At 38.4% G+C, this 14,645-nt stretch overlaps 2 protein-coding genes across 3 annotated transcripts in view; both read right to left on the bottom strand.

Annotated features, from left to right (window-relative positions):
• jagn1a (jagunal homolog 1a) overlaps window positions 1–968 on the bottom strand; it is an 8,268-nt gene extending 7,300 nt beyond the window's left edge. Inside the window, exon 1 of the mRNA XM_008433925.2 lies at window positions 681–968. Within this exon, the coding sequence (XP_008432147.1) occupies window positions 681–902 (222 nt within the window). The 5' untranslated portion in view covers window positions 903–968. The remainder of the gene's footprint in view (window positions 1–680) is intronic.
• Window positions 969–1,728: 760 nt separating this feature from the next.
• col8a1a (collagen, type VIII, alpha 1a) lies at window positions 1,729–13,928 on the bottom strand. 2 transcript variants are annotated; one of them, XM_008433912.1, is made up of 3 exons: window positions 13,849–13,928; window positions 6,059–6,362; window positions 1,729–4,962 (listed from the first exon to the last, which is right to left on the bottom strand). In XM_008433912.1, the coding sequence occupies exons 2-3, from the start codon at window positions 6,351–6,353 to the stop codon at window positions 3,035–3,037; spliced, it is 2,223 nt and encodes a 740-aa protein (XP_008432134.1). In that variant the 5' UTR covers window positions 6,354–6,362; window positions 13,849–13,928; the 3' UTR covers window positions 1,729–3,034. The 2 variants fall into 2 exon arrangements, with proteins under 2 accessions (XP_008432134.1, XP_008432125.1); XM_008433903.1 differs by lacking the exon at window positions 13,849–13,928 and adding an exon at window positions 13,174–13,255.
• Between the last annotated feature and the right edge of the window lie 717 nt (window positions 13,929–14,645).

Genomic DNA, 14,645 nt, shown 5'->3' with positions numbered 1-14,645 from the left:
ACACACACACACACACACACACACACACACACACACACACACATATATATATATATATTTAAACTTCAACCTTTCAATACTCTATTGATGTGTTTTCGCGAATGAAAACAAGCCCGAGGCCGTCGCAGAATAGCTGCATTTAGATTAAGATTATAATAGAATATGAAATAATCTACCGACGTCAAGTCGAGGCGTTACCTTCTCCAGACCTCAGTGAATGTATATTGTTGTTTAGTAACTAAATGTTATTTAGTAAAGGGAAATGAATACCAATGAATGCTAAACTTTTTAAACTTTCACAAAAAAATGAAAGTAATTTTATTTCCGAGCTGCAGTGATGTAAAAAGCTTTTTGCTGGTTTATAACATGCATTCCAATAAAATCCGCTGAGGTTTTTGCATCATGACAAAATGAGAAAATGATTACTAAGTGTAAATACTCTGCTGCATTTATACAACGGTGTAAACAGTTGTTTAGATACAAGCCGAAAACCTGACCGAGAATAACGACGATGGCGGAAAGCAGGGAGCGCGTTAGCTGCTGAGCCCGTCTATTTCCTGTATTTGCTTAATTTGAGCAGGTGCGTATTAAATACCGGACTGGTTTCGAGTTAATGTCCTCAACGATGCTTAAATATCAAGTCAAGTTATGATTCATTATGCCGCTGAGTATTTACTTACCTCTGGACAAGCTCGATGGTTGAATGCGTCGTACAGTAACACAAAAGATGTGATGAAATACAGGACATGGCAACGCGCATGCGCACAGTCGGATCGCAGCATCAGCATCCCCCCTCTCTCACCCCACCCAGCTAAATATTTGACAAATGTTCTGATGAGCAGCGCTAATAAAGCGAGGCGCGGTTTCAAGGATTTCAGTAATTTCAAAGATACGTATGACATGAACTGGGTTGGAGACTGAATTTTACATTTGATCTCCAATTAATATAAATTCAATTCGGTTCTATTCAGTTATTTTACCCCCAGAATCCCTAATGGAAATTAGATAAGCAAATAAATAAATAAATAAATAAATAAAAACAAAACAGTGTTATTTCAAACTTTTTGTCTTACATTTTGTTTTGATGTCAAATTATTGAATTCAACAGAAGGTTTAGAAAAATATATATTGATTATTCAGATAATTAACTGAACAAAGAAGGCAAACTTATTCACCAGTCCAAAGTTTTTTATTATAAAGTTCTTGTTATCTTTCAACCCCCTTTTTTAGGCCATCTTCTCCGTTGTTTTTTTTTTGTTGTTTTTTTTTAAGCCAATCTCTATTCCCTGATTTTCTTCTATTTCACTTTCAATTGAACATATTGACATTGAACATATTGACGTTCCTGGAGGAAAATAGTTTCTAATCTTTTTGGACCAAAAAATAACTTCTATAGTCTATTCCAAAACAACTGTGTCCTTTTGTGTTGCTGCACACAGGGGACATAGTTGCCCAGGACATGTTGGGAAAAGGTATATACACACAAATTTAGAAATTTCTTTCCAAATAATTTACCAGTGTCAATTGGGTATGTTATTCCTGCTAATACTTGATTACTTGATACTTGATTCCTGCTAATACTGGACCTTAATTTTCTGTAATATACTGTCACAAGAAGAGTTGCTTCTTTTATAAATGCTGCCCTGAGCAAATAGACATAAACAACAAACTGTGAATATGCATAACATTATGCATGCAGCTTACAGTAAAAAGAAAGAAACATTCAGGTACAATTTTAATAAACATTTATTTTTTTTAAATAAATTGTCACAACAAAGTTTAAACACCAACACAACTCGATTACAGGGACGATATCATCACTCTTTTTTTAATCTCGTCATACTTTATTTTTTTCATCATAATCCATTACGTGGGAAATGGATTGTGAATGATGCGCTTCTAATATGAAATTGTGTCCTACATCTTAGATTTGAAACAGTGAATTTAAAAAAAATAAACTTGTTAAATAAAAAGAATTACAAAAAAAAACATTCACTTCAGTCAAACAAAATTAAGGAACCCAAATAAAGTTATTTCCAAAAGAGATAGACAATTAAAAACGTCACTTTTTTTAAAAGAATTAATGTTCTTTAAAACACTGAATGAATACCATTCCTCACTAAAAGTTGCTTGCTAAAAGATTAGTATACTTGTATGATACTTGTAACAATATTTTATGTCATTGTTATCCATTGTGGTGAAATGGTCTATTGTAGTCTGTTGAGTGGCTTTGTAGTTCAGAGCAATAATGTGTCTAGACTTTATGGGTTTTCCACAGCAGCAGATTCACAAAATTATCAGCAAACAATTCAAAATAAAAATAACATTACATTGTTTTTCTAATCTCCTCCATAAAAGCTCAATGTTCATTGTAAAGTTGTCATGTTGGTTTTTTATCATCTAAGATTTGTTTTCTTCTACACAAGAGTAGAATAATCAACATACACCTCAGTTCCTTCATGCATATCGTTTTACAGTCACATAGTTAGTTAGCCCTTGTGTTCTTCTCACTGAATTTTGCTATTAATTTTTTTCCCCAGAACTGAGACATTTTCAGCCTGCATAATAATAATACATGCTAACTTTAATGACAGACAGAAATAAAATTTAAAAATATCTATGTCGATTTTTGCATTAATACCCCAAGAGGCAGGAAGTACAAATGTAGAAATAAATAACAATTTACTGTCAAAATTGGTCCACATTGTTATAGTATAGTGTTTTTTTGTTTTTTTTTACCCACATTACCTGCTGGATGTCAATTTTGATGCTGTGCACTTTGACTCTGCTGTAACAGTGTAATGAACAAAAGAAGTTAATCTTACTATCTTGTTAATACACTCCATAAACTCCTTCATGTTTATAAAAAAAATAAAAAAATAAAAAACAAGTCTTAGGTCTCCCACTTGAATTGATTTTCAGGTCATACAGTACAGATTCTGTGCTTTCATCTCAGTCTAAGATAATTTATAATACCATCATTCATTATTCAGCGAAAAGCTTCCTCCTTTCCTTGCTCATGAAGTATGTGACTTTACATTGGATAGAGCAAATACCCAGTAAAGGAGGACTGCACATACTCTCCAGCATAAAGTCCTGAGGCTTGATCTGATGGCATTTGAATATACACAGTGTCCCCGGGTTGGAGAGGCAGGACTGCACTTCCAGAGGCTTGGTCTAAGGAACCTTTTTTGTATTCATCATATGTATACATCACAGGCTCATTGTTTCTCATCAAAGCCACCCACACGTTCTCTCCCTTGCAATGAATGTGGTAGGCAAAGTAGTAAATGCCGGGGATGTCACAGGTGAAGATTCCTGTCTGAGGATTGTAGTTTTGGCGGCCGTTGTACAACAGCTTATCAAAAACAACCGGACTCCCCACAGGTGGGAAGGGAGTGGACGCTACAGCCGTAAATGCTGGCATTTCAAGTCCACTGGAACCCATTACTTCAGCACCACCTCCACCGTATTTGCTCTTTTTGCCATAACTTCCGGCTTTAATACCATCTAGTCCTGGTCCCATCTCAGAGAGAACCCCAGCCATTTCTGGAGAGAAAACAGGTTCACCAGGTGGTCCTGGTGGTCCAGGTGGACCAGGTTGACCTGGCTGTCCTGGGAGTCCAGACAATCCCTCTCTTCCTTGGGGTCCTGCAGGACCAGGCAGGCCTGGACTCCCAATGACTGCAGTGCCTGGTGGACCAGGAAGTCCATTTTCTCCTTTAGGTCCTGTGGGACCTGGAGATCCCATTGGTCCAGCTGTACCGTCTATTCCAGGGATTCCTTGAGATCCTTGAATACCCTTTTCACCAGGTAATCCAGCCACTCCTCTTAAACCAGGAGTTCCCGGGGGACCAGGTATACCAGGTAGACCTTTATACCCATCAGCACCTTTAGGACCACTTGGTCCAGGTGGACCTCTAGGACCTGGTTCCCCAAGGTCCCCAGTTAGACCAGTCTTACCAGGAAGCCCTGGAGGACCAAGGTCACCTTTGGCCCCATCAAGCCCTTTAGGTCCTCCGTCTCCACAATCTCCTTTGGAACCAGGTGCACCTACGCTTCCAGGTCGTCCAATAGGTCCTGGAGGACCTGATGGACCACTTGGTCCAGGAGGTCCAAGCATTCCAGGTAATCCGCCATGGCCCTTATCTCCTTTGAGTCCTGGAGGCCCAGGTGGTCCATTCATTCCTTTATCACCTTTTGGTCCTGAAAGTCCTTGTTTACCAAATCCTGGAAGTCCTGGTTTTCCTGGCAATCCTGGTGGTCCTGTAGGGCCCTTTTCACCTGTCCTTCCTGGTTCTCCAGGCAGACCATTTTGACCTGGCTTTCCTTGACCAGGTAGACCTGGAGGGCCAGGTGGTCCTCCTTTCCCAGCTGGCCCAGGAAGCCCTGATTCCCCAGAATGTCCTTTATGTCCTGGTGGTCCTTGTGGACCTGGCAAACCATTCAACCCTGGTTTTCCAAAACCTGGCAGCCCTCTTGGGCCAGCCGGTCCAGGAGGCCCAGGAAGTCCTTTGTGACCAGGCTGTCCTGGAAGGCCCATTCCTTTGTCTCCTTTTGGTCCCGGTAATCCCGGCAGTCCTGGCAGGCCCTTGTGACCTGGTTCTCCTTTGCCACCTGGTTGTCCTGGTAATCCCTGCATCCCTGGTTTACCTATTCCAGGAAGCCCAGGTGGGCCCGAGGGTCCCTGAGGACCTGGTTGACCAGTGGGGCCTTCTTCACCTCTGGGTCCCATTTTTCCCTGAGGCCCAGGCTCACCAATTACACCTGGTTTTCCTGGCACTCCAGGCAAGCCTAGTTTCCCTATTCCAGGCAGTCCTGGTGGACCTGGAGGTCCCAGTTGGCCTTCAGGACCAGGCAAACCATCTCCTGGAGGCCCTGGAGGTCCCTCTGGTCCAGGTGGTCCAGCTGGGCCTTGTTCTCTCAGGGCAGCTCCTTCCACTGCACTAGGAATTGTTAGACCTGTGAGCAAAATGCATATATGTTAAATACAAACAGAGCATACTTACAAAAATATAGAAAGCATTTATTCCCAAAGTTATCACCTGTAACAGCACATTCCTTCACAAACAGTGATTCAGTCTGACCTCCACTAACATTATGATCAAGCCGTTAAGCCTTCTAGTGTGGCCAAATATATTTATGACCAATCAGGGAATAATCAGTGAACACATAAAGCTGTCCAGAGACGTTTGGTTCTGAGACATCAGCCAAAATAGTCTCTGTTCTCAGTGGACTGTGCTAAATACTCTAGATTGGGATCTATGTAGAGTAACTACTTGTGTGTACTTCACAAAAACAGAAAAACTTGTATCTGAGGTTGAAAGAATGAGACCAAAGTTATTTCAATCAAGGGGATTACAAATGTAAAGAAGAAATCAAGTTCAGAACTACTGGAAATTCTCGCATTGGTTAGTGCATAAACCATGGCCATTGCAAGTTCCTAATATATTTTGGACAACACACAAGCAAAAGTTCTGCCTCCCAGGCATGACACATTTGTTTGTGTGTCATAAACAAACAACAGGAACTCCTAAACCAAAAATGAAAGAACAGAAATTACATCATCAATCTGTAATTTCACCCCTGGCAGAGAGAGCAAATCTTTGTTCCTTAAGTTCTTATCAGTTTTTTAGGGGACCTCAACCGTCCCACTGAAGGGGTCTGTCAAAGTTTTTCATGAAAAGCTGTGGGGCTGGTTTACTAAATAGTCATTTAGGAAAGGGGAGGCATGACCATTTAGTATGCAGTAATTGTCAAATTAACAATTTTTCCAAAAATTAGGAATATTCCACAATCAACTTCTCAGGGGCCTTATCGCTAGGCTAATCAGACCAAGTGTCAGGTCTGATTAGCCACCCTGACACTTTCACACCAGTGTCAGGGTGTGAAAAAAACACTTCTAAAAAATATGTTTAACTATGCAACTTGAAATTTACCATACTGCGAAGAACAAAACGTATTTATATTTTTCACATTTCTGCAGATTTTGCCATGTATTTGTCAGCATATATATGCACATGGTCAATGTGTTGCTGTGTTCAGAAGGATTTCTAACCGTTGTCTTTGCCAGCATTGTAGTTTCCCCCTTTCCGAGGATTTTCTTTGCCTTTGAGCAGGGGGGTCTGGGGCAGCTCCTTCCTGTAGTGTGGAAACTGCATGTAGGGCACTTCTTTGCCAAGGTACTGTTGCTGAGGAAAACCTCCCTTGCCCATGTTAATGTGCTGAAGGTGGTGCATTGGCTGGTACGGCTGGGGGTGTTGAGTGTGTCCGTAGTATGCACCACCAGTCACAGATATGAAGACGACAAGCTGGAGCAGAACAGTGGCGAGGGGCCTAAGAAGGGGAGGCATGACCAAAGCCTGTGGAGAGAGTGAATAATTAATAATGTGATTTATCTCTTGCAGCTGAACATCGCATTTCTAATGTTTTGTCTTCAGACAGGAAGCAACAACCACACTCTGTCTCCCTCTCTTGGACATTTCTAACAATTACACCTATCATTTGCTACTGAGATAGTCGGAATTTGGGAATTAGTTATGTTAAAATCCTATAAATAGGTAATATCAAGGAATAAATAACTTTTTGGCACTTGGGATTTTATTTTATTTATTTTTTTTACACAGCTTTACTTCACACAGGGAAGCTTTATGTGGCCTTCATTTTCTATGCCACAGTAGTTGATTAGTCTATCCTAGAAACTGAAGTGGCAAATTTAACAGAGACCAAGATCAAGGCCCCTCTGTGTCAAGCCATTATCTTTACCCTCAAGAAAAACCTAATCTGGAAGAGACTCAGCCACTGCATAACTATTTATAACCTTTTCACAGGACTATGAAAAATTCTGAACTGGCTCACTCAATGATTGTGTTCAGTTCTTACAACAACAACAAAAAAATCTCAGAGCTTTTTGGTTTTTGTGACAAAAATAATTTCTACACACATTGTAGAAAATAAAGGCCACACATCATAAACTAAACAAGCTGTTTTTGGATCTGAAAAAGGTAGAAAGGTAAAAAGAAATTACAGAGACAAACTTATATGTACATGCATATGATATACAATAAATGTAAACATGAAAACACAGAAAAAGAAGCTTTTTTTAGTTGGAGAAAGTGGGATTCTGAGAAAGTTACCAAGGACAAATTTCTGGTATGTGTGAACGTACTTGGCAAAGAAAGCTAGATTCTGATTCTGAGACATACCTCAGTGTCTGCGCTAAGGCAACTTTCATTTGAAATCCACAGTATTCATCAATTTCCATGTTTATACAGTTTAAGGCCTAAGTGCAGATAGGTGTAGGTTGGTTGGGTGTTACAGAATATTCCACTTCATAATATTTGGTTGAGTTTATATCACCCAACACTTCACAGCCAAAGTCTACTCTCAGTACTTTGCATTAAAACAAACAGACTAAATTCAAATTCTGTTTCATTCAGTGAGCATTAGTCTATTCAATGCCAGTAATTCCCATACAGCTGTCACGATAACAGAAATCACCACTTTCCTATTTGAAAGAGATGTTGTTGACTCTGTTTATTATTGCTGTGCTCGGTATGCCTGGACTCTAAAGGCACCAAAAGCAGCATCAGTCCTTCAAAGGTTACCTCTCATCAAAACAGACAGTGGCACGGCTGTGTCAAAATTACCAGAAACACGAGAAAAGCTCAAAGTAGGAGAAAAGTTCAACATCTCCTAATGGAAAGGATAACGTTTGGAATTTAAATCAGGCAATTCTACATTTGTTTTGAATACTGTAAAAAATAATTCTGAAATTTAGATTTATCAGCATTTTAGGATTATTGAGCCTTTGATGTCCTTCAGAGTCAATAGATCCACCCTTTGACTAAGAGTAGAGTTAATCTGCTGGTTGACCAGCAGATTATTTTAAGATCTGTGAGAACTCTGCAGCTGGAGCATAATCATTGTTTATGGTGACTTAGTCTTCTAGTTGTAGGCCACAAAGATAGGTGTCTCTCTGTGTGTAAATGTTTTCAAAGTACTAAGACAAATTTTCCAAAATTTGGGGGTCCATAAAACAAAAAAATTACATCAGATGTCTGTAACAACCCAAATAAAACAACAAATGTAAAGAAATCAAAGGACGTTAGTCCACAGATTAAGTTGCTTGCAAAAAAGTGGAACAACAAGGGGAGTAATGGGGTTTACAGTAGGGAACAGTTAATTAACATCACAAAAGCAAAGCTGAAATACTACCACAACTAAAGTCACAAATCCCATGGAAGTTCAAAAAGATTTGTTGTGAATCCAAAGCAGGATCAAAGATGATCAAACCATCTCTTCCATCTATTACAAAGGGAGATTGTTGGCTAACAAGTTGGATGAACTCCAGGCCCCGACAAGGATTCAGGCAGAGAATCGGAAATGTATGTGTTTTACTGAGACATGTCTGCAGGATCGATTCCCCAACTCTGGCGTCTCTCATAAGCAGAGAGAGATTAAAAGAGGAGCAGGAAAAGAAAAGAAGATGGATTAGAAGTGCTTGTCAACAACAGATGGTGTCATCCAGGAGACGTCGCTGTGAAGTGTCATCTCTGCTGTCCAGTTAATAAACTTTTAGCAGTAAGTTTTTATCCTCATTATTAAGCAAGAGAGTTCACCAGTGTTATTTTGGCAACCGCTTATATTCAGTTTAAACTCAGCTGTTGCCGATAACGCATGCRATGTCATCAGTTCAGTTGCTGCTAAACAGATTCAGTTCCCCAATGCATTTGTGGCAATATTTTAATCATGTCTCACTCTCTGTTTYACTGCTTTTCAGCAGATTGCCGGCTGCTCTACCAGAGAAAACAAGATGTTGAATTTGTTTTATTTTCCAAAGCAAGAAGTCCTCTTGAAAAATAAGATGAGCAGCTGTGTGGGATTCTGCAGCTCTTCAAACTTAGCTTGACAAAGAACTCAAGTTCTTTGTTTGTTTTTTTCATAATTTCATAACAATAAAAATCAAGAAGATTGCGGACAACCCTGACCATGCTCTTCATAAGACTAGAAAAACAGCTTCAGGCATTCACAAATAAAAATAATTTTTCACAATTGAAACCAAATGTTTATAGCCTCATGGTATTTCTTAGTGCAGTGATAGGGATGTAACAGACTGAAACTACACTGATGTACTAGCACAACATCTTAGCGTGAGCATGCAGTCGATGACTGTCAGATGAGGCCATTCAAACTCTACCCTGTTAAAATGCTAAGTTTTTGGTGATGAAAAAAAATCAGACTTTGATGAATAATTTCTAAACTTATTTCATATATAATGTGCATTTAGCATTTATGAATTAACTGAAAAGTTTAAAATTTTAAAGGAAATTAGATTGAAAAAAAAACCCTTTGGAATAACTCTGCTGCATAAATCTCAACACCTTTAGCATTAATTTGTATTTTTTCTGTATCTTTAGTCTCTTTAACCCCCAAACCAAAAAAATTAATGTACAGCCAATCAAAATTTTAGTCAGGTGTGTTGGTAGCTCTTGTAAATTGATCTTGGCACCTCTGATGTATAAGCTTTGCATGCTTACATTTCTTCAAGCCTTGCGCAGTCAATCTTGGGAAATTTTAGATACCCACTCCTGAGAAAAATGAAAACTGCTTGAAACATTTTTGACTAGAGAATAATCTTTCTCACAGCAGAATGACGGACTTCAAAATCTTTGAGTATGGCCTTTTCAACCCTTCATAATTTAATTGACAGCAACAATTGCTTGCCTTGGCATTGTGTTAATACGCACTTGAATACTGCAAATTAGCCAAATCAATAAATGTCAGCTTCCATTGCTATTTATTAGTTAACCAAGCTTAGCTTCAGGGCAGCATGTGAGGAAGTTAATTATATTTGTCCACTCGACTGTTTTCCCTGTTTATAAATCAGTTCATGTAGATTTAAGTTGGATTCTGTGATCAACATTCAGCAAACGATGAAGGTTAACATTCAGATACTTTGTTCCAAATATTGATACTGCAAGAATATATTCTCTTGAATCACTAAAACAGTTAAAAATGTAACGGAGAGGTTGAAGCTTCAGCAACATATCACCTTTTTTCTGTGAATGTCATATGAATATGCTGTGAGTGAACAAAAAGAAAGGGGGAAAAGTAAGAAATGATGCTTATTAAAGCACTGAAAACATTAGCAGCTCAGCAGAACCATAATGATTCATGACCTTGTGACTAAAATGGTCCATATGGAAATGCAAAGCAACCAATCTAATAGTTACAACGGTATCTCACCAGGATCAAAAAGACAGATGTTTCCTCCAAAAACAGTAATGTTTGGAGAAAAAAAAAAGTCCTATCTAAAATGTTTCTCTCATTCCATCATGTAACTTTGCACAGCACAGGTTTATTTTTTCAGGTTTGGAATGAAAATTTTCTCAAATGAGCATTTGTAGCTAAAGTGTGTGTTAGCTCTTAGCATGACACACTGAAAATATCAATTTAAATTGAATTAAAGTGTTTCACATCAGATCTCAGCGGATGAATGTGGCAGTCATGTTCACAAGAGACAGTGGAGTTCAACAATGGAAATATATATTAATCTCAGCTTCCATTCACCTCCAGAAACCCTGTCACATTGTGAGACAGACTGTTCTGTTTCTGTTTCCCGTGTGCTAACTCAGAGTTGCAAATGTCCGGTTTTTGCCCTCCGTGGCCTTTTTTGCTTTTAAATATCCTCTGGATAAGTTACTAACTCACAGATGGCAAAGGAGATCACAGGACAGCTCGGTTCGCAAACAGACGAGGAAAAGGTCTCAAAAATCCAGAGGTGATGAGATGTGAGCACAGAAATGCTTTCTTATGGAAGTACTGAGTCTGCACTGTTTGTGTAAAAAAAAAAAACAAAGGAATTTATTATTTAATATATGTAACCTAAGTTGAATATAGACAGAGATTAAAATCTACTTGAGGGAACAGGTCAGGGTCTTTGTGGCTCTTTGTAGCTTAGTAAATAACTCTTGGTGTCTTCCTTTAGCACAGATTCAGAAGGGATGGCCCTGGTAGATGAAGCTAACATGTTAGCAAACAGAGGGGCAAGACTGAAGCAGACTTTTAACATCTTAGTACAACTTCAGTTTAACAAACCGTCACAGTTCTTCCAAAGATCTCCCCAAAGCAAATGAGGTTGGAGCCTCTGTACTCCAAACTCAGTCGGAGCACACGATAATCAATAATCAATCACCTACATGTGTGAAACATGTACTGAAAGCAGGACATACAAAGTGTTTCTGGTCAGATTAAGTGGCCAGCAACAACATAGCAGTTTCAGTAAATGTTTTTATATAAATTTTTACTCTATCTTGTCTTTTTGCTCTGAAAGAAAACACTTGACATATTCTGTTCTCAATAGGTGTTTCAAACAGGAAGCTTATTGGTGTTGCACCACCTCCAACCTCCATTTCCTTTGTAAATGATCATTGGCTTCTTTCTACAAAGCAGTCCAATGTAAACCTGATTATGATCTCTAGATTAGTAGAATAGTGTCTGCCAATGCTTCTGGTCGGAGTAAATACCTAACTGAAATGTAAGGCGGCGTAAAAAATTTATAAAATAACACTTTCATAAACTGATGTAATATTTTTGCTTTTCTGCTTTGATGTTGGTTAAACTTCAGCGTTTAGAGAACCAACTAATCTCGATTTACACTAAATGAAGACACAAGGTTTGTTTTCTACAGGCGAAATATCAAATCCTCTTGACTTTTAACAAAACTTCACTTCAAAAGTGAATACGGATGATTATCCGTATCATCCAAAGCACCATGATGTCCTTTCTGCACCAGCAACTATTTGTCATGCTTATGTTTTTCTTTTGCAAAAACCCTTAATCTCAAGTGACCTTTGGTTGTGGTTTCTTGGTGAAAGGAAAAAAACATTTGTAGTCCCTTATCTCCCTGAACCCAGTGTTTAGCACAGAGTACCTCGTAAAATTAACACATGCCCAAGTCACGTCAGAAACTTTCTCACTCAAACAAATACTGTGCGCATACTATTGGAACGCAGCTCCTCCAAACACACTGTCACAGCTGTGCAGCTAAATGAGCTAAATGTTTACCTCCCTTTCTCCCCCCTATCCTTTCCCTGCCATCAGTCTTGGTCTTTATGGCATTCTTTAGGCCCTTTGTGCGTTTCTGGTTGTTACTGAATAATGCAAACATGGGGGTTGCAATGTTGTACGAGCAAATAATCAGTTTCAAAGGTTATGTGTTCTTGAAAAGAAGCAGAAAAACAATTTAAGGTCTTAATCCCTGCAGGACGGTTCATATATTCAGATTAATACACACATCAGTCCATAATACGCTGACGTGAATCAAAGCAAGACGAGAAAAGAAAGACAAGAACAAAAACCATTAATGTGAAATTACCAGAATGGATTAATTTAATCATTTTAGAGAATAATTTAAGACTATTTTTCTATATAACCGTTCCATGCATCAACAAGTATAYAGGAGCATCTAAATAACTTAAAATGTTATTGAAATGTTAATTTATTAATTCATCTTAAAAAGTGAAACTTATATATTGGATAGATTCATTACACACAGAGAGATCTTCAAACATGATGGGGGAAAAAATTGTCGTATAAAAAGTTGATGCTTTCGAAATAGAATAACATAGAARGCGTCAGTTTCAATACAGAAATGACATAGCCATTTATGCCAGGCAATTTCCTCCCAATATCAAAACAATACAGTTATAAAAGTTCTTAGATGTTAACTGAAGTCACCAATACCTACTAATTTTATTTATTTACTTCTTTTTTTTTACATTTAAGGTTGTCATACTGTAGCAGGACAGGCACTGCTGATGGCCAGGCAGCCATGTGGGTTTGAAGAAATTTTTCATAAATGTGGTCAAGTTGGCCAGTAGGTGGCAGACCCATTCTCTGTTAGGACAGGTGTCCAATCAAAGTATGTGTATTTTAACTATCCCAAAAACTGGAGCAGARCACCAGCAGCCCTTAGGTCTCAGTTGGTGTGTTCTGTCTTAAATCACAAGCCTTCAATAGGAATCTAACCCCGTCATGAAGGATTTGGGAAGCTGCGACTGACAAAAAAGTAAGACACGCCAGAGAAAGAGAACATTATACAGCATATCGGTTGGAAGAGACAGAGATCCTGCAGGCTAGCGGCGCTGTTTACTCTGCAGTTTTTCTCACCAAACTGCTGCTCTCGCCCCCGTCGCATTCATCTGTCAGTTTGGCTTCAACTTTCTGCACACATGCACGCATTCGGCGGGACTGAATGAATATTTGCCTTCAAGCACATCTTCTCTCTCTCTCTCTCTCTCTCTCTCTCCCTCTCTCTCCCTATCTCTCTCTGACACACAGACATGGGTGCATATAGTTGTTTGTGTCATGCAGCAGCCTGAAAGACTCCAGTCTGGGTTAGGAGATGTTCTGCCTTGGTCTCTGCATGATGATGTGAAGACTTATTGCTGCACAGCTAAAGATCAAATTTCTAAAGTCTTTCAGAGCTTTTCTTTTCTTTTTTAAAATAGATCAAATAGCAGGAATAAATTCTTAAAAGTTGTTAATTTTGATGTAGCTATATCGAGTGAATTATTCCTCTTTAGAAAGATGAAGTGAATGTAGCACTATTAAGGATTAACCTTCACCGGTTAATGAAAGATGATTCCAAAGATTATACATTTAAATGAGAAAAACAAGAATTTAAACTGTGATTAAATATAGAACAGACATGTAGTTATAATAAATCTGAAAGTTAAATGTATTAAAGCCAACATTCATGCAGTCCATTTAAATATGGCAAAAATAAAAAAATTAAAAAATCAGAACAAACAAAAGATGAGCTGAATAGGGTGCAGAGCCTACCTTCTGAGGAACCAGTTTATGGGGAAATAATCACCCTAATCACACTAAGAGASAAAACAGCAGCCAGAGAGAGCCTCTCCTGGTGGGTGTGCCAATAAGAAACCCTCACCTTGTGGAAAGAGCTTTTATCTGCTGCAGGGTGGAGTCTCTGGGGTGGGTGGGAGATCGRACAGATCGGACAAGAGTAAATACAATATCCCCGAAAATACGCTAGGCCATAATTTATGGCGACAAAACATGTTCACGTCTGCTTGGTAAGCAAACACAGAGGACGACAATGATGAATCATGAGTATTTTCTTGTTAACTATGTAATAGGTTGAGCACTGAATGCAGTGGAAGAAAAGTCTAGGAAAGCTGGGGAGGGAGAAAAACGTAAAGAAAAAAAACACAAATAGCAAAAGAATTGCATATTCAAAAATACTTTATTGAACCCAAAGGGAGATTAAATGTTGCTGTAACTCATTTAATTAAAGAGCTGTTGTAGATGATGGCTGTGGGCAGGAAACATTTTCTGTGGCAGACTGTATTACAATGAATATGAAACGTATCCATTAMGTTACAAATAGTATARTGATAATAATCTGYASTTCTACATCTTATGATCAAAGCTGTAATTAATAATTTATAACAATAAAGGATAATTCCAACAAACTATTAGCATGCTATTTTAATTAAATATAGCATTTTGYTGTTTTGCATCTTTTACTTTTTGTTCCATTATTGCAAGACTGTAACTCTACATTAAAATGGGAGTAATTTAAAGAAAATAATAAATGAAGCCATTTTTGATTGGAT

Source organism: Poecilia reticulata, linkage group LG2 (genome assembly GCF_000633615.1).
Source record: "Poecilia reticulata strain Guanapo linkage group LG2, Guppy_female_1.0+MT, whole genome shotgun sequence".
In the NCBI taxonomy this organism is placed as follows: Eukaryota; Metazoa; Chordata; class Actinopteri; order Cyprinodontiformes; family Poeciliidae; genus Poecilia; species Poecilia reticulata.
Note: the sequence above shows the minus strand (reverse complement) of the source record. Positions and strands in the feature narration are given on the sequence as shown.